General features: G+C 42.8%; 1 protein-coding gene across 7 annotated transcripts in view; it reads right to left on the bottom strand.

Moving 5' to 3' along the window:
• TCF20 (transcription factor 20) overlaps positions 1 to 19,892 on the bottom strand; it is a 128,412-nt gene that overhangs the window by 27,246 nt on the left and 81,274 nt on the right. For all 7 annotated transcript variants that reach the window (XR_009965904.1, XM_062624201.1, XM_062624205.1 and 4 more), the window contains exon 3: positions 11,165 to 16,795. Coding sequence is in view for 6 of the 7 variants with exons in the window: in XM_062624201.1 (XP_062480185.1) it covers positions 11,165 to 16,762 (5,598 nt within the window). In the remaining variant the exon portion in view is untranslated. The remainder of the gene's footprint in view (positions 1 to 11,164; positions 16,796 to 19,892) is intronic.

The following is a 19,892-nucleotide window of genomic DNA, read 5'->3' as shown; positions in this document are numbered from 1 at the left end:
GCCAAGTCCTACCCTGTTATGTCTACTCTTACCAACATTTCACAGTTGAAGACAACTTGAGTATATCTTCATGGTTAAAGTAACTCCCTGAGCACTATCAGAATTTCTCAAAAGAAACTGCAGGTATTTTAGTCCTTTTAACTGAAGTACCTGCTTTAGGTTACTCCAGCCACCAACGCAGCCCAGAAGAGGGGAGGGAGCATTCAGTCCCTAGTGCTTCTAGATTGTGGATAACAATAAGGAAAAACCCCCACCTTTTCAAACGTCTAGACAAGTAGATGGCTGTGCTTAACACAAGTAACAAATGCTGCAAAGCTGTATACATTTGAGAACCACCTTAGACAAATTTAAAAATGTACCTTTCATTGTATCCGCTAGTTTGTGTAACTAGTAATGTTGTTCTGGAAAAACTTTCTATCTGAAGTCATCACCTTGGCTGGTCCGTTCATTTCCAGACCACTTTAAGACATCGGTTTGTACTCACACAATGTGCTGCCCCTCCTATCCCTAGCAGCGACATTTCCCTGTATCAGTACTGACACTAAGAGTCAAGAAAGCTGGTCCAGCCAAAAAAATTAGCTTGATAAAAATGAGGGCGGGCATGTGTGTGTTGAATTTGCTGGCCAGATCAGCTGCCTGACATGGCTCAGTCACAGTGCAGTTATGCTGGCAGGTCACTGCAGTGCTGGCAAAAGGGAAGGTGTGAGGGAGAAGAATGGCTTCTAACAACTCTGACGTAGTCTAGATGAAATTACTGCCATATTTCATCTTCACAACAGACTTCTCAATGGAACAGAAGTGCTTTACAAGGGACACTCTTCACTTTTTTTGTACCTTTAACAGCAAAGGAGCCTTGAACTTTTGCTACATTCCTACCTCTCTCTACCCTCACCCTATTCCACTTCCCCATGCCTAATGTCTAATCTAAATCCCTCCTCTGTCAGTTTAAAGCCATTCTCCCTCCATATCCTGTCACTACATGCCCTTGTAAAAAGCCCCCTCCAGATTTCTTGTAGGCCTCCTTTAGGCAGTGGAAGACTGTTCCCAAGTCCCTCCTGAGCCTTCCTCTCACCAAGCTGATCGAGCCCAACTCTCTCAGCCTGTCCTCATAGCAGAGGTGCTCCTAGCTCAGCAACCTTGTGCCCACATCTTCAACTACATACCTTCCAACATGGCTCAAGCCACTTTTGCTAACCCATAGCTCCAGCAATACAAGACTGCTGTTAAACGCTAATTGCTGACTAATGAAAACTAATCATCATGCAATTAAACTTTAATTGCTAAGCAGCTGGCTAAGATCCAATCCCTAACAATGAAGGCTCATTAATAACTTTTTTCCAAAGTACTCTACCCATGAAGATTATACCAGAGTCCAGCTAAGTGTATGGAATTGTTTGGAAAATATTTCCTCTGCGTAGAAAGAAAAACAACCCAGTGTAACAGTGCAAGCGCAGCACAGTTCAGATCAGCTGAAAAGGATGGTTTCAAGATTCACCCAAACTCCATCCCCGGGTTCTTCCACAACCTTCAGGGAAAATGTGCAGCACAGACAGAACCTCTCTTCTCCAATTCTCTTTTCCTGCAGACTGAGTTTTAATTTTGCTGTAGTTCCTAAATTATTACATGAATACTCATTATACTTCAGGTTGACTGTTTACCTTTCTAAATCTAGGGAAATTAATCACTTTCAGAACACATTTATCTAATTAAAAGAAATGTATTGGGGTTATATAACTAGGTTTATAATGGCAGATAGATGAAAATTTACTTTTGAAAAGAAAAAAAGTTTAAAACCTGTTTTCTACATGGTCTTAAATCTCACACCACCATGAGCAAATGTCTCAGTTTTGTCTGCACCATTCCTACTTGAGGCTACTGCACGAAGTACTACACTTCTACAGCTTTTGCTGAACTTTGTTTGCACTGAAATGTTTGGAGCCTTCCTTTATCATGAATGACAGAACATTAGTATAGTTGAAGCCTTATTTTTTGCTTATTCAGTGATCAAAGGATTCAGGATAATCACAGAATCATAGAATAGTTAGGGTAGGAAAGGACCTTAAGATCATCCCCCTGCCATGGGCAGGGACACCTCATACTAAACCATGTCACCCAATCTCTGTCCAACCTGGCCTTGAACACTGCCAGGGATGGAGCATTCACAACTTCCCTGGGCAACCCATTCCAGTGCCTCACCACCCTAACAGGAAAGAATTTCCTCCTTATATCCAATCTAAACTTCCCCTGTTTAAGTTTTAACCCTTTACCCCTTGTCCTAACACTATAGTCCCTAATGAGTATTTTAATAAACAATAATTCTTTATTTTAAAAGTCTCACAAAAGATAGAATGTGACTTTAATAATCCATACCATATTATACAACAGAAAGTAATGCATTCTTACCTCTAGAAATAAACCTCTTATCAAACTGAACAAGTAAAGAAAGATTAAATATATATATAGCTTTTTTTCCCCCAAAAATCAATGAAAGTATTTTTCAAAGTTTACATGTCTGCCTGGTTGTAATCAAATAGAGACCATTTTAAACACAGAGGCATGGAACAAAATAAGCTTCTTAAGTTCTTAAATGTCCTTCAACACTTATTTGTTAGAAGCATTCTTCTAACGAAGTAAAGGGGATACAGCTCTTGACTACCATCTGGAATTCGTATAAGTTAAAAAAAAAAAAAGAAAATCTTAGTTCACTTTAAGTTAACAAAACAAAACACAAACAGCACAACAACCCTTCTCCACAATTTCAGGGCATCTTAATCTATTTACCAGCCCAACTTAAAAGGATTCAAGCTAAAATGACGCATAAATGGATTGTATTCAGTCACTATTGAGAATTTAGCAAGAGTTTGGCATCTCTACAAGTAACAGGCAACTTAAATCTTACAAAAAGAATTGTGTGAGCTTGTGGATAGCCAGACAAAAAGCACTACAGCTTTGTTTAGAAATCTCCTGCACGGACAAGGCCCCATTTGCATCTGGAAGAGCTTCTTAGAAATTAAAGATACTTAAATGTGTTTTTAAATGAAAATTGTACAGATTTTGAGGATCCCTGATGCTTTACAGAAAGGCCACAAATGTGGAATGAAAAAGTTGCTTTTTACATACAAGTTTCCAGTGCTTCTGGCTACAACTAATGTAAGTGATTAAACATCCTATTCTTTCCCAACAGTCTATTGTCAGTAAATCTATTTTCCGCTTTCCTCACTCCACATGCTAGACAAACAGTAAAACGCAAAACCACATGCAAGCACAGTCATAATACCCATACTTCAGGATAAAATACTGGCAAAGGAGTCTGCCAGTAAAGATGTACAAGAATTACTTCCCTGCCTACCCTCCATCTTCTCTCTGCCCCCTACAAAAGGGGAGAATTCTCAATATCAGAGAAGTCTTTCCTCTTTTCCCAGTATCATCTTGATGCCCAAAGCCTCAGCTAAGCTGTACCTCCTGCCATCTACAGTTCATCATCACCAATACACTGCACCAGTTTCACATGATTTCTACTCACAATTAAGCAAATGAAAGCCAGCTTCAGATCATAAATGTAATGAATGGCTTCCAGTCACTCAAGATATTGAAATACATGCATCACAAATGTAGATGTCGATTCTGTCTGCTCACCTCTTCAGCATTTGAGGCTTGTGATACCAATACACAGAGCTGCTGTGAGCTCCGAAGTGCTGTAGCACCAGTCATTCACACTTCTAGGTCTCTACCAGAGGAAGACAACAACTGAGATACAACAGGGGCTCCTAGCAGGTTCTCATCTCTGTGGTGGCACTCTCTTACAGACCAGGAGTCATGACAGCACAGAGTTTCCATAGAGCAGCAGATGGCAATGCCTTTCTGAGAAAACAGAATCTGAAGTTCATTATTCAGCCTGTCTTTCAGAATTTCTTCTCCACCCAAGATTTCATGCTTTCTTATTTTTGTAACACTGCGGAAGAATACGAAAGATGCTGCCATTTCCCAAGGAATGAAAATGAATGTTAAACTAATTGTATTAAGGGCTGCCATTGAGAAAGAGCGAGCACACTGCCAGCTCAGGCAACAAGGTGTTTGGACACAGCCTGTCAATGAAAACCAAGAACTCAACCACTTCAAGGGTAACTGCAGAAGGTGCCTCAAGATTCTGTGGCAGTCCTCACTCGAGGCGTTAAAGCATACTAAAAGCTGTTGCCAAAGATAAAAATAAGCAGACAATGTTCTCAATACACCCCTTTTTCAAGCACTGCTAACAGTTCTTGAATTCATTACTGGTTTCCCTTTCCCCACAGTGAAAAATTAACAAGCTCCAGTGTCACTTCTTCCTACTCTGGAAATTTCTCCCTACTTGTACAGTTTTGGGTGTAGGAAACACAGGTTTTCCTTCCAGTATTTGTCAGGCATTTGGTCTTTGAAGCAGCAGATTATTATTTCAGCTGAACCCTGACCTGATGCTGAACTTCACTTGAGGGGCTTTCTGGAAGGGAGGGAAAAAAAATAAGTCAGGTTCTGCACATTTTTCTTCTCTAAAAGGAAGGATAATGAATTTTAAAAAGTCAGCATTCATCTCCCAACACTTAGAAACAGTAGCACTGTGGATCTAAAACACTTCCAAGTGGTGGTGGTCACCTGGGCACAATTTTGTGTTACAGCTAACTTGATCTAATGGTTCTAATTACCAGTGGAAAGGGCCTTCCCTGTCAGTGGTAGCAAACGTGGTTCAGAGAGTAAGTGAATTCAGATGGCTGATCTGGCACAAAGATCCCCACCCCAAGCTAGTCTTCTGATGGATTAGCTAGCTAAAAGTCAACCCACTGTGCAAATGCAGCTCCAGCAAAAGGGAAGCAAGCAGCTTGCAAAGAGGATGAGGTAGGATCACCCCTCTTGACAGCACATCACTCCTAGCCTGGCTTAGGGATAACAAGGCACATCCGTGCCAAATGAGACATTCAGAATAAACTGACACCTTCCGACTCATGGTGACACACTACTTAGGTTTCTGGGGCTAGAAGCTGTTTTGCCAGAGGCAGCTAACCTTCCACAATTTTTTCAGTTTATACTGATTCCCTAGCTTACGCATTTGATTAGCCACACAGTTAGGAACCTTTTAAAAGCAATTACTTACAGAGTGTGGGAGCACTTTCGTCAAGCTTTGATTTCCCAAATCTGAGAATATAAATAGCGTAATTCCTATTGATCCCTGTAGGCACCTTTCTTTACCGAATTTACAGCTACGGTCCAGAATGGTAGAGATGAACAAAAGAAAATGGTTCTATAAAACCAACAGAGTAAACAAAGTATTATAAATAAGTAATCCTCTGTGGTACGGATTTCCATGTATAAGGTACCATGGGAGATCAGGAATCTTAAGTGGTCCAGTAAAGTTTGTGAAACCAGAAGTTGTTCTTCATAAAATCTGGATGGCATATGTAGGACTGGAGGTAGGTTTACAAACTAAAGACACATTCAAAGTGAGCCTGAAGGCTGCCACTGCCCAACTGTACTGGAAAAAAAAAAATCCATTATTTTAAGTATCCATTTGCAAAGAGAGAGACATGAATTTAGGTTCTCAACTTCTGTGAGCCCGTATGTGGTTTTTAAGAACCTTCTCCAAAGTCAGTCTGACCTTCTGAACAGGCCTGTTAATGGCTCTAAAGCAGAGATTTCTCATCTTCAGGTAAGGAGCAGGCTTTGAAAGATAATCCACGGGCAGCTGAACAGACAAAATTCCAGACTGGTGAGAGAAATCCCAGAATCTCCTCCCATTATATCATGACCATGGGCAGATTTTACCCTTCACCACCTGTTACTCCAAAGTTCTCCTGACTGAAACCCAAGATGATCTTTCCAGTAAGAAGCAACATAGGAAACAGTTTCCAAGGACTTCTTTCCATGTATAAGAATTAAAAGATGTCTCAAGCTGGGAGCAAAGCAGAGATTGATGAGAAAAGCATTAAATTCTTTAGACCTTCTAAAACAGATCTTTAAAACAGGGATAAACAAATTTTCCTTTTACAGAGCACTGTCATCAGAAACAAAAGCTACATTTACCTTCAGCAAGGTCAGTTCTGACAAGGGGAGGTAGGAAGAAACAAAACCCAAAAAACAACACATGAAAAAAAGTCAGAAGTAATACCTGTGACAGGCCAGAGCCTCTGCCCTGGAAAAATAAGTGTTTTATAAAGAAATTTCACCTCCTAGTCAACAGCTTTTCAGAAAAGAACCATCTTCAACCTAACAATGTGCTCTGCATTGTTCTTCGCTCACAGCTTCTTCAATTTAATAACGAGAATAAAGACCACCAATTCTTCCGAACTTTAAATCTGCTGATAACTACTGAAGCGACTCCATGATTTTGCTAGTTTCAAAGGTAACCAAAGATTTCATCTCGCAAGAAAATAAGCTTCTGATGAACAGGAAAACAATAAGAAGATGAGAAACTGCTTCCTTCAAGGTATATACAGAAAACTGCACGCAACTCTTAGTTTTCCAAATCTATAACTGCAAAAAATTGGCTGACATGACTCTAGGAAGAGAGACCAAAAATTTTCCAGAGGAAGAATAAGGATAGATTTTCAAGCCTGCTGCAGGAATACCTGCTGTAAGTTTCTTAATATCACAAAGGAAAGAACTCATCCCAAAACACTTACAGTCTTTAACTAGCCCAAAACACGGTGTCTGGCTATCTTCAATATTTGAAAGAAAGTATTTTATAGGCAGCAGGATCACCCTGAACTAAGGAGATGGCGTTTCTTCAGTTCAAGATTTCATTAGCCTTGGAATCAAAAATGTCTAGCTCTAAGAAGGCCAGTTAGCACCCTTACTATGGTTTTAACAACAGTTTAAGAGAGAAAGAAAGACTACTTGGCAGGTAGGTCCATCTGCCAGGCTATCTAGTTTGAACCTTAAAATAACGAGAAGCCATTAAATCATTCTGCATCTGAAGCAGCCCAATTAATCTGCTCAGCTATTGACATTCTCAGAGCCTTACAGAGTGGTCAGAGTAAGCAGAACACCTTTTCTGCCTTTGAGAAAACAAGATTCTAACACTAGGTTGCTGCTTAGAAGATGATACATTCACATCTTCAGTCTAGGGTGAAATCACACTTTAAGGAACGCTCAAAGCTCAGGAGAGTGACTTCACAGTTTGATAAACCTTTTTGAGGTAATACCTTCTCCTCTCAAATTCTTCTAAAGCATCTGGTACAAGGCGATCTTTCAGCAACCTCACTGGCATTCTAAGCCTTCCTTGAGACTGACTATGGGGCTGTTCTCAAGGAAAAACCCCGCAGTAAGAACTGGACATTTACTCTTACAAGGAACAGAAAACTTAACATAGCAAGAAAAATGTTTCAAATTCCTTCCTGATTCTAGAAGGCAAATGAGAAACGGAGGTGTTGGGAGGAGGGAAAAAAAAATCTGTAGTGACCTTCCATGTGAGAAAAAAAGAGGCGAGTTTGTGTGAGAACAAGAAGGGGAGGGGGGGTTACTTACGCCACTACCTCTACATTATGGTTTGATGGTTTACTGCCTTTGACTATAAGTTTAAGTTTCTTATTTCTACACTGGAATGCTGCAAAAGCAACAACAGAGTCGGATACTTCAACTCAATGATATGGATTCCATTTAAATTTGGTGCACATTTGCCCTTTGTGGGTATTACAAGCAATTTACATAGATTCTGAATTATGGCAGTATTTCACTTGCACAGAGTGTGCTACATACATGAGCTATTTACTTCTTCCAGGTTCATGACCCTTCACATGCCATACACTAATGTCTTTCCTTATCCCAGTCAAAACCTAACGCCTAGATTCCTGTATGGCTCTGCACTCATCTGTCTACTCTCTCCTGCTAAAAGCAGCTACATGGTTTGCACATCTGCTTTTCCTGACACTAACGCTGATGAACTGCATGTCACAGGGAACAAAAACAAAATGCACTTGCAAAGCAAGGGGAAGGTAAAGAAAGAGCATAACAACAAGCATAGGAAATCAGCTGCCTGAGCCAGAAGGCTATCCTCAGGCAGTGGGGCAAAAGAGTCTCGTTCAGCACAGTCTTTCCAGTGCCTGGGGATGGCTTCCGGCAGGTACACCTCTGAATACCGTGACGGCCATCTTCATGTTGCACATAACCCTCTCCTATGTGAAGGAGGAGGATATACCGCTTCCAGTGGAGAATACAGCACTACAATTTGCTACAATAGGATAAAAAGGTCGAGGAGCAGCAAAAAAAAAAAAAAAAAAAAAAACCAACAAAACAATGCCGGAAGAAAACCTATTCCATTATTTGTGACAGAGGCAAAAGATGGATTAGTCTTATGGAGGTAAGGCAGAAGAGCCCAGCATTCAGGTAGGATACCTCTTAATGTGCTTGTGTAAGACAATAACAAAGCACACACAAGAAAATGGTCCCTGCCTCAGTTCAGAATCTTGTAACAGAACAGTGGAGAGCACTAAAAGGCTACATACTACTTCTCATACACAGAAAAGCAAGCAGCATTTCTTACAGACTTAAATAGGAAGCGTTAGGAAGAAATAATTTTAGAATCAAATGAGATTGTAAGTCTGAGTGATGAGAAAAATCATAACAAGATGGCAGTTGATGGATTAAGGATGCTGTAAAATAAGTCATATTTTGAAGTGAGAGTCCGAGAACTCACCATGAGTTCCAGAACAATTTAAGTTTGTGGCTGAAAAACATGAATCTGGAGTAAAAAAGGAAGCTCTGCAAGACACTGGGAAAAAACCCTACTGGGTTACCAAAAGCTCTCCAAAGGCATAGTGTGCCAGGATAAAGGGGAAGGAAAGCACAAGCAGAACTTCAGTGAATGCCACATGAAAAGCTAGGAGTAATGAACAACAGCCTCTGCAAAAGCAGCGGAAAGAAAGGATGTAATCAAAAGAGGACACAGACAGGCAACAAAGGTGGAACAACACTTCAACAGCAGCACAGCTGATGGTGATAAATGTAGCTGACAGGGAAAGGAAAATTAAGTACTGGACCTGAACCTTAGCTAGAAAGAGCTCACCATTAACACTGATTACAACTGGAGCAAAGCACAATCAAAACCACAGTGGAGGACAAGAGCCCCAGACAATGCACTCAAGAATTCTGACATAGAAAAAGGGAAAGGAAATTAAGAGGCAGTTGCAAAGGCAAGGAGGCCACAGGCATTTTGTACCCATCCTTTTTTAAGGAATGACAAACACTCGTGTCTACAGGTACTATGAAGAAAAAGAAAAGCCAGGAGTTAAGCAAGTGATTAAAGGGATGAGTTAAAGAGAAAGGACACAAGGTTCAAAGGATAAGGAGATATTCTTGTATGGTGCCATAAGAGTAGATGAAAGCGTTAAGAAAAGGAGAAAAAGGATGTTCTACTTGTGACAAAGAGATGATCACAACAGTTGGAAGAATGTGATAAAGGGTAGGCCAAAGTGTATTCAGTCACAAAGTCATAAAGATCCCACGCAAAGAAAGAGCTGCATGTTGCAACATGCAAACATAAAATCTGCTATGGATAACTGGCTGCTATTTGACAAGTTTGATTACAGCCTATCAACATAGCATGTTTCTGCTGGGTTTACACTCCTTGCAGGTACAGGAACACAAAATGGATCGCTGGAGGACAATCAAGAACTTGGCATTTGCTATTAGAGCAAAACAAGAATCATAAAAGACATGCCTTAAAAAAAGAGGAAAAAGGAAGCATCAGACTGGAGTGATCCAAATTCAAAATACTGGTGAACTACAAGACATATGAAAGCACAGCCACATCACAAGTAGAATCCAAATGGTGGTGGAAATTCTGAAAGAAACTTTGCAATTATCAAAGATATGAAATTCAACAGTTGCATCAGAACAAGCACACAGGCATGGCTCGATGAAAACCAAATGAAATTAACTGACTTTGTTTAATGAGAGGCTAGAAACAAGAATGCAGGCCAAATCAAGTTAGGGCAAAGAAGCATGTAATTACTGTCAAAGAACAGTAAGTGAAAATTCAGAACAAGCCAGGAATCAAACCTGAAGGGAAAAAACTCATAGGGAGGAAACGAGCACACTGTATGGAACAATACAGAGGGAAAAGAAGATACAAAATGGATCCCAACACTGCTCAGAGAATGGAAGAATCTGAAGGAAACACGAAGAAGTAGTCTAGTGCCTTCTCTGCCATGGACTGACTGATGACAGAGAGCATGAAGCAAAAAGTAACCATAAATAAAGGGATGTAACATACTGGTGATGGCAAAGCAAGCCACCTAACTGTGGTTTTTAAAGCACCAGCTTCTGTCTTAGAAAATCAAGAACAGAGTCAAGAGTAGTCTCCATCCACAAACAGCTCCTTGCTTTTGTTTTACCTATTTCTTCTCACTCTTTTATACATGCACTTTGAGGAAGTCAGTTACCAGTATAATCTGTGGTATAATCCATACTAATCAATATTAAACCCACCCACATTTCACTTGAAGCTGGCAGATCTCTGTGCAATTCTACTCTATCCACCTTTTAAGGGCTGTAAATTCTTCTACAGTTGAGCAATATGTATTGCAATCACAGAATAACTTAAGTTGGAAGGGATCCCTGCTGAAAGCAGTCAGTTCTGAAGACAGATCCAACTTGAGAGGTAAAGTGGGCTGCTTACGGCTTTGCTAAGTCACATTTGCGCCACTCCAAAATTGCACACCTTCTGTCGCTCCCCGTTCCTTCAATCCAATGTCTGACCACCTTCACTGTGAAGGTTTTTGCCTAATATCAAATTGGAATTTTCTTTGTTGCAATTTGCACCCGCTGCTACTTGTCCTTTCACTTTATGACTCCAGAAAGAGCCCTCAAGAATGCTAAATACGTAATAGGATAGAATAAGGAAAGGCAGGGGGGAAGGAGGGGGAGAAGGGAGATCACTGTAATCATCAGAGAGCATCAGACACCCAGAACATTTAGGAGGTAAAGAGCATCCAGCTTTTGGATGCCTGAAAAATCTATCTGATCAGGTGTGGCAGAGATCTAAACAAGGTCATCAAAAGGACATCACTAGAGATATACTTAAGATGAAAGATGACTGTTTAAGATGAGCGAAAAAGAAGAAAAAATGGTATTCCAAACATATTGCAAATGGGAAAAAAAAAAATAATCATTACATATAGCAAGGTTAGGTACTCACCATCTCTTTTGCCATTTCCACAGCTTCCTGCAGCCCATAGAGCCTGCCACAGACCAGGTAGATTCCATTGGCCCAGAGAATACAACCCTCATGGACCCAAAATTCATTGCTGTCAAGAGGTAGTACAGGAATATGTAACTCCAGCTCAGTGCCACCTTCTGAAGTGGGCATAGACGGTTTTGAGTCCAAAGGAGTCTTTTCACCACCACTGCCACCATCAGTGGTTGCCTTTTTACAAGCAGGTCCCCTTGAAAGTGACCGAGAGGCTCCACTACAGTCCTCAGAGCGGTGCCGCCTCTTAAAGCGGGGATGAGCAGCTAGGCTTCTTTGTTCCTTCTGTTGTTGCTGTTCCTCTTCCTCTTCCGTATCTGTCTTGGAACCATTAGCAGCACTTTTGTGGCGTACCTTGACCTTGCTCTGCATTTCTGTGGCCCTCTTTGGAGGTGGGTTCTTGGGCAAGGTGGCTGCATAATCCTGGGGGTAGAAAGGGCCAAAGAGGTCACCCATGTTACGATAGTTGGCCCATTTGCCACACAGGCAGCAAACCAGAGGCCCTAAGACAGAAGACTCTGTTACCACAGGGCCTTGCAGCACGAAAGTTGAGGTGGGCAGCACTTTGCTCTCCACATTGCTAGGAGGGGGTGTTGAAGACCGCTGTCCTTTCCGACCTCTCACCAGTTTGTTCTGCTCTTCCTCCTCTGCATTAATGATTGTGCACACAGCGCCTAAGTCACACTTGTTTACCACGTGAATATAAGGGAAAAAGAACTTATTCTTGGAGTCAGTTTTATCTACAGACTGGGTAGCATATTTAAGCTTGATCTCTGGTTCTTGAGGCTCCACAATCGGAGCAGCCCGTCTAGGCTTCCGCTTCCGTGGCTGTGCTGCAGGTTTTCTCCTCTCCCTCCTTTGCCTCTTGGGCTTTGGCTCAGCAACAGCTTCCCCTTCTGAAGACTGTGAAGGTACCGGTGGGGGTGGTGGTGGCGGGGGCAGTTGCTGCTGCTGTTGTTGCTGCTGTTGCTTCTTCTGCTTGTTTACGCTCCCAATTGGCCTCCCCTTTTTCTTTCCAGAGGGAAAATATCCCTTTGGAGGGAAACCATCTGGCTTGGGTGAAATGTTTGTCACATCTCCATCTTTTTCCTCAGCCTTTGGATTTGGTTCAGAAGTAAACACACTGGAAGGGGAGATCGGTTTTGAGTCAGAAAAGGTCAGAGTTCCAGCTCCACTTACAGATCCCTCCGATCTTCCCTGACCAAATGATTTCTGAGAAGATGGTGCTGCTGTACTGGATCCTGCTCCTTCTTTACCAACACTGGCAGTTTCAGGGACCTTTTTCTTGTTTTTATCATCCTCACTGCTTTGCCACTCTTCTGAGGATCTTGGAAGAGTTACTTCGCCAGTTGTGTCCTGGCTGGCTGGCCCCACTTGATCTGACACGTCTCCTTTTCTCTTTTCAGCCTCTGGTCCATGTCCAGTCATATTTCCTCCTTCAGGTCCACTCTTAAGGGACAGGATGTCATCAAGAGTGACAGCATCTGCACCAGTTTCAGCACTGTTGGTAGAAACGCTTCTCCTAATATTAGGAGATGTAATTTTTTGAACAATAGCTTCCAGTTTTAATCCTCGCCCCTTTCTTGGAGGCAGTATCTTGGTCTTAGCCGGGCTTGTGAGGGAAACAGCAGGGCAATTCCTATTATCAGGACTCGGCAGATTCTTGAAGGAATCTCCCTTTGCAACCGACTTGCCAACATCTTGGCTTTGAGATGAATGGGCGTAGGAGTTGTACGTTTTATCAGCTCCTTCTTTTGCTGAAGTCATCAGACGCCCTTTATCTTCACTGCCACTGTGCTTCATGTCATGAGGCTGTCTTTTGGTAGGGATAGGCGAGATGAAAGAACGGACTCTCCTCCTCATAATTAATGGATTTTGAGGAGACTGGTCTTCCTGGCCGGGAAGCCTAAGCATGGCATTGCTTGGCTTGGGCAAATCTGCAGATTCTTCTCGTCGATGCCCATCGCTTTCTTGAGGGCAGTATCTTTTCTGATTGGGTCCAAGAGGGCCACTGCTTTTGGCTGGAGAAGTTTGCCGAGAGAGGTCCCAACCAGATTCATGATGCTGCAACTTCTGGTTGCCATGTTTCAGTTCGGTACATTTGCTCTGAGTACTGTCACCCCCCATAACACAGCGGCCAGCTTCCTGGCTTCCAGTATCGTGATAAGAGCTACCCTGAAAGTACATCATTCCGTCCTTGTCATTTTTTACAGGACTCCTCACTCTTTCCAGAAACTGCTGTTGTCTTGGGCTTTTCCTTGCTCCTTCCTGCCTGTGCTGAGCTGCAGCAATCACACCCTGAGCAGCGCTGCTTGCCCAATCTTTGTACTCTTCTTGCTGTTGCTGGTACATCTGTCTCTTGTAATGGTACTGGGAATTTAAACTCTGGTTAGGGTCACTGAAAGCATGAGGCCTAGCATTTGTGTGATACGCTGAAGCCAAAGACGGGCCTTCTGAATTCTGAGGGTAAGCAGAATGCAAGGAAGCTCTGTTGACTCTTTCAGACAGCGTCATATGTGGGTTCATGTGATGCAGATCTGTCCCTGGACCTCTGCTTCTGCCTGGTGACATTTTCAGCTTATCAGCAAGATCCTGAAACTGAGAAGGTGATTTGCCCCTGCTGCTTCCAGTTCTGCCAGGTCCTCGTCTCATCTGCATTGATCTGCTGTCCTGCTGGGGAATGTAGTCTGGAGCAGCATCGGAAACTGCAGCTCCAGGGCTAGCGTTGCCTCGGAAAGATTCATGCTTGATGCCAGCAGGATGACAATGGTCTCCTGTTTTTTTACTATTGAGACTAGCTGAGCTCTTTGACTGTTCAAAGTCTTCTTCTTTTATTTGCCCACTATGAGCTTTCATCTTGGTTTCCATGGATACTAAACCACCAGGGAGTATTACCGACTGGCTCAAGCCAGGGGCAAGACGTTCACTCCTTCCACTTCTGCCCTCAGGACCCATGTGCCCCATTGGGTGAGGGCCAGGATCTCTGACAAGCTGCCTTAATGGAGATATGTCACAGATCACTGACCTCCTCTCTGAGAGTGTCCCCCCTTCATGGGCAGATGACTGAGACTCCACATCAAACTTTCTACCAATAGGGTAATCGGCTAGATTTATCTGTTTCATATCAGAAGCTGCACTGCCAGACTTCCTATCCCAGGGACCCCAGTGAGGGCTTTCCAGGAGGGACCCCATGCTTTTGTTTAAGAGGCCTCTACTGGTCAATTCATTGGTTTGACTGATTAAGATATTAGGCCTCATGGCTCCCTCCAAACTCCCAGCCATCCCAGAATGTTCTTGTGCGTTCCTGGAGTACCTTCTGTCTGGATGGTGGTGGTGGTACCCCTGTAAGACCTCCTGCAGGAGGCTGGGAAACTTCTCATTCCGGCCTTTGCGCTCACTGTGCCCTGGAAAATCCAGCTTTTCCTGACTAGAAGGATACTGTGGAAAGCCACCAATATTTCTCTGTATACCTGCTGCTACGTTATCCTTGTAACTGTACCTTAAACTGCCAGGAGATTTGGAAGGTTCTGTTCTTGCAGGAAAATTTGGCCCAACAACTGCATGACCAGGCTGGCTGTTTCCCTCTCCATTATGGTTAGTGTTATCTCCACTTTTGCTTCCTTTGCTTCCTCCTTGAGTTTCTGGCTGTGTCCCTGCCTGCCCAGCTTCTTTTGCTCCACTAGCACTAGCTGGTGCCTGAGTGGCTGTGGAAGTATCATCCTGTCCAGGTTTATCTTGTCCACCCGACTTTTCTACTCTTCCTGTCATGGCTTCCCGGGAGACAATCACCCCAACTGCCTTTTCATTCACTTTGGGGGCATTTTCTACAGCCACCACAGCTTCCTTTGTGCCAGGGGAGGCCACATCTTCCCTAGCTGCAGGGCTGCTGCTGAGTTTTGATGGCTCATTCTGAGAGCCCTGTGCTGGTGAGGAGTTGGATCTCTCTAAGTTACCTCCTTTGTAAGTGGTGTCTGAGCTGGTGCTCTGGCCACTCAGCTGTCTCACCCTTTCCCCATGATCCTCTGAACTACTGGAACAGCCACCATCAAGGGACTCTGCTAGGGGAGACTTGAGCTGCTCCTCTGCCTGGGAGGAGCCTTCTGAGTTGGTGCAGCTGTCAGCCTTCTTTGAAGAGGATGACCTTTTGGAACTTTTCTTCTGAGGTGCCAAGGCATCTGAAAGCAACATATGCTGGACAGTGTTAGGCAGATTGGCCACTTGAGAACTAAGAGCACTCAGGCTGCTCAGCCCTGGATCTGTGAGCCTTTTTTCCTGCAGTCCTTCCATCCCAAACCCCTTGAATCCTCCTCCATGAGCATTGGGACTTGGCATCATAGATGGTGTAGGACTCAGCTGAGGCATCATCTGCAGGATTCGGTTTCTAGAACCCATGGACATGTTGCCTTGCCCACACTGGAGGTTATCTCCACCTGGCATGAGTGGAGAAGGGGTAGAACTGCAGCTTGGAGACTGAACCACAGATGCAGCAGGAGACGGATTAGAGATTGGACTGAAGTTTTGGTGGAACTGCATCGGTGACCTTACAGGAACTTCGGTCTGGCTGTACTGTCCCACTTGACTTTGAAGAGAGAGCTTGGTGGCAGTATTTGAATACTGCATTACATGCTGAGGTGGATGCTGTTGCTGCTGCCCCTGCTGCCCACTTTGGGGCAGCTTTGACTGCTCAAAGCTTTTCATTGGTTGAGTCTGAAAGCTGTAGTTTGACTGGGTCCCATATGCCTGTGCATTGGAACCCACAGCATGGCCTTCATACTGCGAGCCAGAATTCACGCTGTAACTTCCATCATAATTCTGTCCTGACTGGCCAAAACGCTGTGGGGACGGGAATGAGGACGACGACGACGACGAAGGTGGCTGATAGTGCTGGCTGAACTGACCCACTCGTAACTGGTATCCAGAAGCAGAGGAAGGCAGGGTGGATGGACGCTGCATGGGCTGCAGGTGTGAGGTGCTAGAAGCAGACTGGCTGGAAGCCTGGGGTAAAGGCTGATGAGATTGGTAGATCTGCTGTCTCAGCTGCTGCACTTGCTGCTGGCTAGAAGCCTGCTGCTGATACTGGGAACTCCCTGGAGAAAAAGGACCAGTATAATCCTGTTGATAGTGGGATACACCCCCAAGGGTCGAGTGCTGTGTCTGAAACTGGCCCACATGTCCCTCACTTCCATACTGACTCCCAAAGCTACTCCCTTGAGGGGGGCCATAGCTCTGTACTGGTCCAGAAGGCCTGCGCTGAGGTGGCTGCTGCCCTCCTGACACTACTGGATCTTTATTGGCAGACATATAGTAAAACTCTCCTGTTTCTTTTCTGAAACCTTGGTAACTCTGATGGCCAGAGCTTTCACCAGGCATTGCTGTAGAGGCTCCCGTTGCTCCACGACGTCCACTGCCGGCACCTCCTCCAAAGCTCTGGAACATCTGGGCCTGCTGCCGGGGACTGAACTGCTGCAGTCGGGATGAACTGTGCACTTCCTGTGGGTAGCTCTGCTGGTTTCCGTGATAACTATTTTGCTCGCGAAAGGACTGCATGCTGTTCAGCAGTCAATGAGCAACTGCAAAGCCCTAAATGGGGAGAAAAAGAGAAAAAAAAAGGTATAGCATCCACATCTCCCAGTCACACCGACACCACTGCTCAATTTCATTGTTTTAATGGCTATTAAAATTAAGCATTTGTTTCCCACATCAATGTGTATCCCCTCTCCTTGCAACTTTCCACCCTTCTAGGTAGTGCAAGAGGAATCACTCACTTTCAAGAACAGAAGTCACTAGCCTACTACCAGTTGGAACACAGTTTCAGCATTACTAATTCCCTGCAGGCATTTACTAACTGTGCCTGTTTATGTGCCCCTGAATAAACAAACTTCCAACAATATTTTTACAAAGCAATGAAGAACAATCCTCACCCTACAGCTATTTTTCATGGCTAATACTGGTAACAACAATCAAGTATTTGCTACCATGTTTAAAGATGCAACAAGAACCCTGCAACACACTCAAGCCACACTTGAATCTATTGCAGGAATTATAATCCAAGGCCCATAGTTCATTTTGGGAATGATCTCTTCTAGAAAACAAGATATAACTGATCAAAGCTCAAATCAAGATATTAAAGGATCTGTGGGAGCCTATGAAAGAACTGGCACTAGCATGCCCGAAGACATCTGCTCCATGCTCTGTTCCCGACTACCCAAGGAACTCTTTGGTGAAAAGGAACATGGCAAGACAACACATGGTACTTCCCCCCCATGGAAAATCAGAACAAGTCCACTCTTCTTTGAGCAGAAGGGTCTACAACTTCATCCCTTGGGACTTTTATATTAGCCTGAGTGACACGTAACTGAAAACATTCGTCAGACAAAATACATACTCTGGAATACCATGTATGACCATCTGTATTTACATAATCAACTCTTAAGCAAATGCACTTCAGGAAGGCTATGTACTTCAGTTTATTTTTCAGTATGTGGAATCATAACTCTTCCTTCAAGGACTAGCCTTACAGCTGCAAAATTGTTTGGGGACCCTGGCTAGCCCCTTTGTAAAAGCCTGACGCATCACTATACACATTAAGTATGGTAATGAAAAAGTATATGCATATACCCTGCCATTATTATTATTTAAATAAATAAAAATCAATAAACAGATGAGAAAAACATTAAATTTCTGAAATACCTTATGGTTTTCTCTTCCTGAAAACAAACTGGATAAAGTCACCTGGAGAGAGTCCTTCCTTTACACAGAGGTAAAGACAATGCTCAAACTTTTCCAGGAAACAGAACACTGACTCCTTAGATTAGAGACTTCCTGGAAGACTTGAATTACGTTTTCTCATTCAGCCACGTTTTGTGCTTACCACATTCAACTGAGCCCACTTAGAATTAAAGCCTAGTTTTGCATTTAAAAAGTTCTGTTCAGGTAGATCACCAAAGAGCCCCAAGAAAACAGGCACACAAACAAGGAGATGCAGGTGATGCTTGGCATCATGATCTTTTCCCATCTGGCTCTCAATATATGTTATGTATTTTAATTAATATATAAGTTAGATACAGAAAGCTGTAATTCTACCTTTAGAATCATTCAGAAAGGCACCCTGGTTATAGCTGGGTTTCTACTATCTGTGCAGACAGGCTACAGAACACGCACACAAAAAAGCCCCACTGCAATACATGTCTCCACAATCCCTCCCTGCTAACTCAATGGCATCTTTGTGTTGCAGCCTTGGTTCATGCAGCTTGATGTCCACAAGAATATTACTGAAACATGTAGTAGAATAGAACTTTCAAATTGTTAGTAATTCCAATTCTGTCTTTCCCCTTCCTGAAAGTCAACTTTACTGCTGTTACTACTTTATACTCTTTTAAGTATCATACTATAAGAAAGGTCTGCTGTTCTACTGAACTTCCACTGTTACAGCATTTTAAAGACTACATATACCACATAAGTAACACTCCTATGAATGCCAATCCAGTTTGGGCTTCTTTGGAGAAACCCTTCCTTTCTGCCAATTGTTCCCTTTGATGTTTCATCAGTCTGAAGCTTCTGCCCTCAAAACTGGGATACCTAATGCAAGCTTTTTTTCTCCCTTTCTGTATGACTTGCTGTTAAGATGAAAAATAGGACCAAATAATAAAAGCAGGAAAGAAAACATACATTGAAATAAAAGGGAGTTACCAAACTAAGAGCAGGAGGACATTTACTGTAACTGGCAGATCCTAGAAAGCAGCTTCTCTAGGTAAGTAGTTTGGGACTTTGCAATCAGCAACATTCATGTGCTATGGAGAGAACATGCATGCTCTGGCAGTCAGTGCTCTGCATCCTCTTCTCATGAAAGCAACATTTCCATCCTCATCACAGGCTCAGTCTCTCCCAGAATCTCAGCCTCATTTTTAAATGACTTGACTAAAGCTTACTTTGCATAGTCTGAACAAGGCCTCAGGAAGTCTCTCTTGCATTACATCATACAAAAACTTTTGTCACTGATGATATTCATTCTTTTATAATACTAACAAAGGGTTGAAAACTGCTGACACACTTTAACAATGTTAGGAAACATCCTTAAGACTTCCTCACTATTAAAAACAATTTTAATCACATAATGGAACAGAAACAGCAGCAGATGTTGGAAAATACCTTCAGGAACACAGATCCAGTAAAGATCAACCTGAGGCACAAATTTCTATCCTCCATAATCTCATGCAATCACAAAATATTTACTGAGTCCAGAAGATAGATACAGTAACTGAAAACATGTTTTTATCCTTCAGTTTATTGGGGTTTTGTTTGTTCTTTTTTTTTTTCATCTTGGATTTTATTTGACAAATAAATGAAAAGTTTTCATCCACAGAACTTAAACCACTGGTACCCTAAGCAAATGTGTTCTGTGTTCATGTCTCCTACAGAACAACACTTGCTTCGAATATCTCACAAGGACCTTAACTTGAGTAACACAACAGTAGAATAGCAACCAATAAAATAAACAACCAACCAACAAAAAAAAAAAAAGGGCATTTCATTAATAACATGAGTTAAGAGAAGACAGGAGGTGCTTCAATCCATTACATCATTGATAACTTAAGACATAGAGCACATTCCTGTCATTAATGTACTATATAGGACTATTACAAGTACTATAGTAATAATCTTTGTTAATAATAACAGC

The sequence above is a fragment of the Pezoporus occidentalis genome, unplaced genomic scaffold (genome assembly GCF_034315485.1).
Source record: "Pezoporus occidentalis ecotype Australia unplaced genomic scaffold, CSIRO_AGI_Poc_V1 ctg263, whole genome shotgun sequence".
Classification (NCBI taxonomy): domain Eukaryota; kingdom Metazoa; phylum Chordata; class Aves; order Psittaciformes; family Psittacidae; genus Pezoporus; species Pezoporus occidentalis.
Note: the sequence above shows the minus strand (reverse complement) of the source record. Positions and strands in the feature narration are given on the sequence as shown.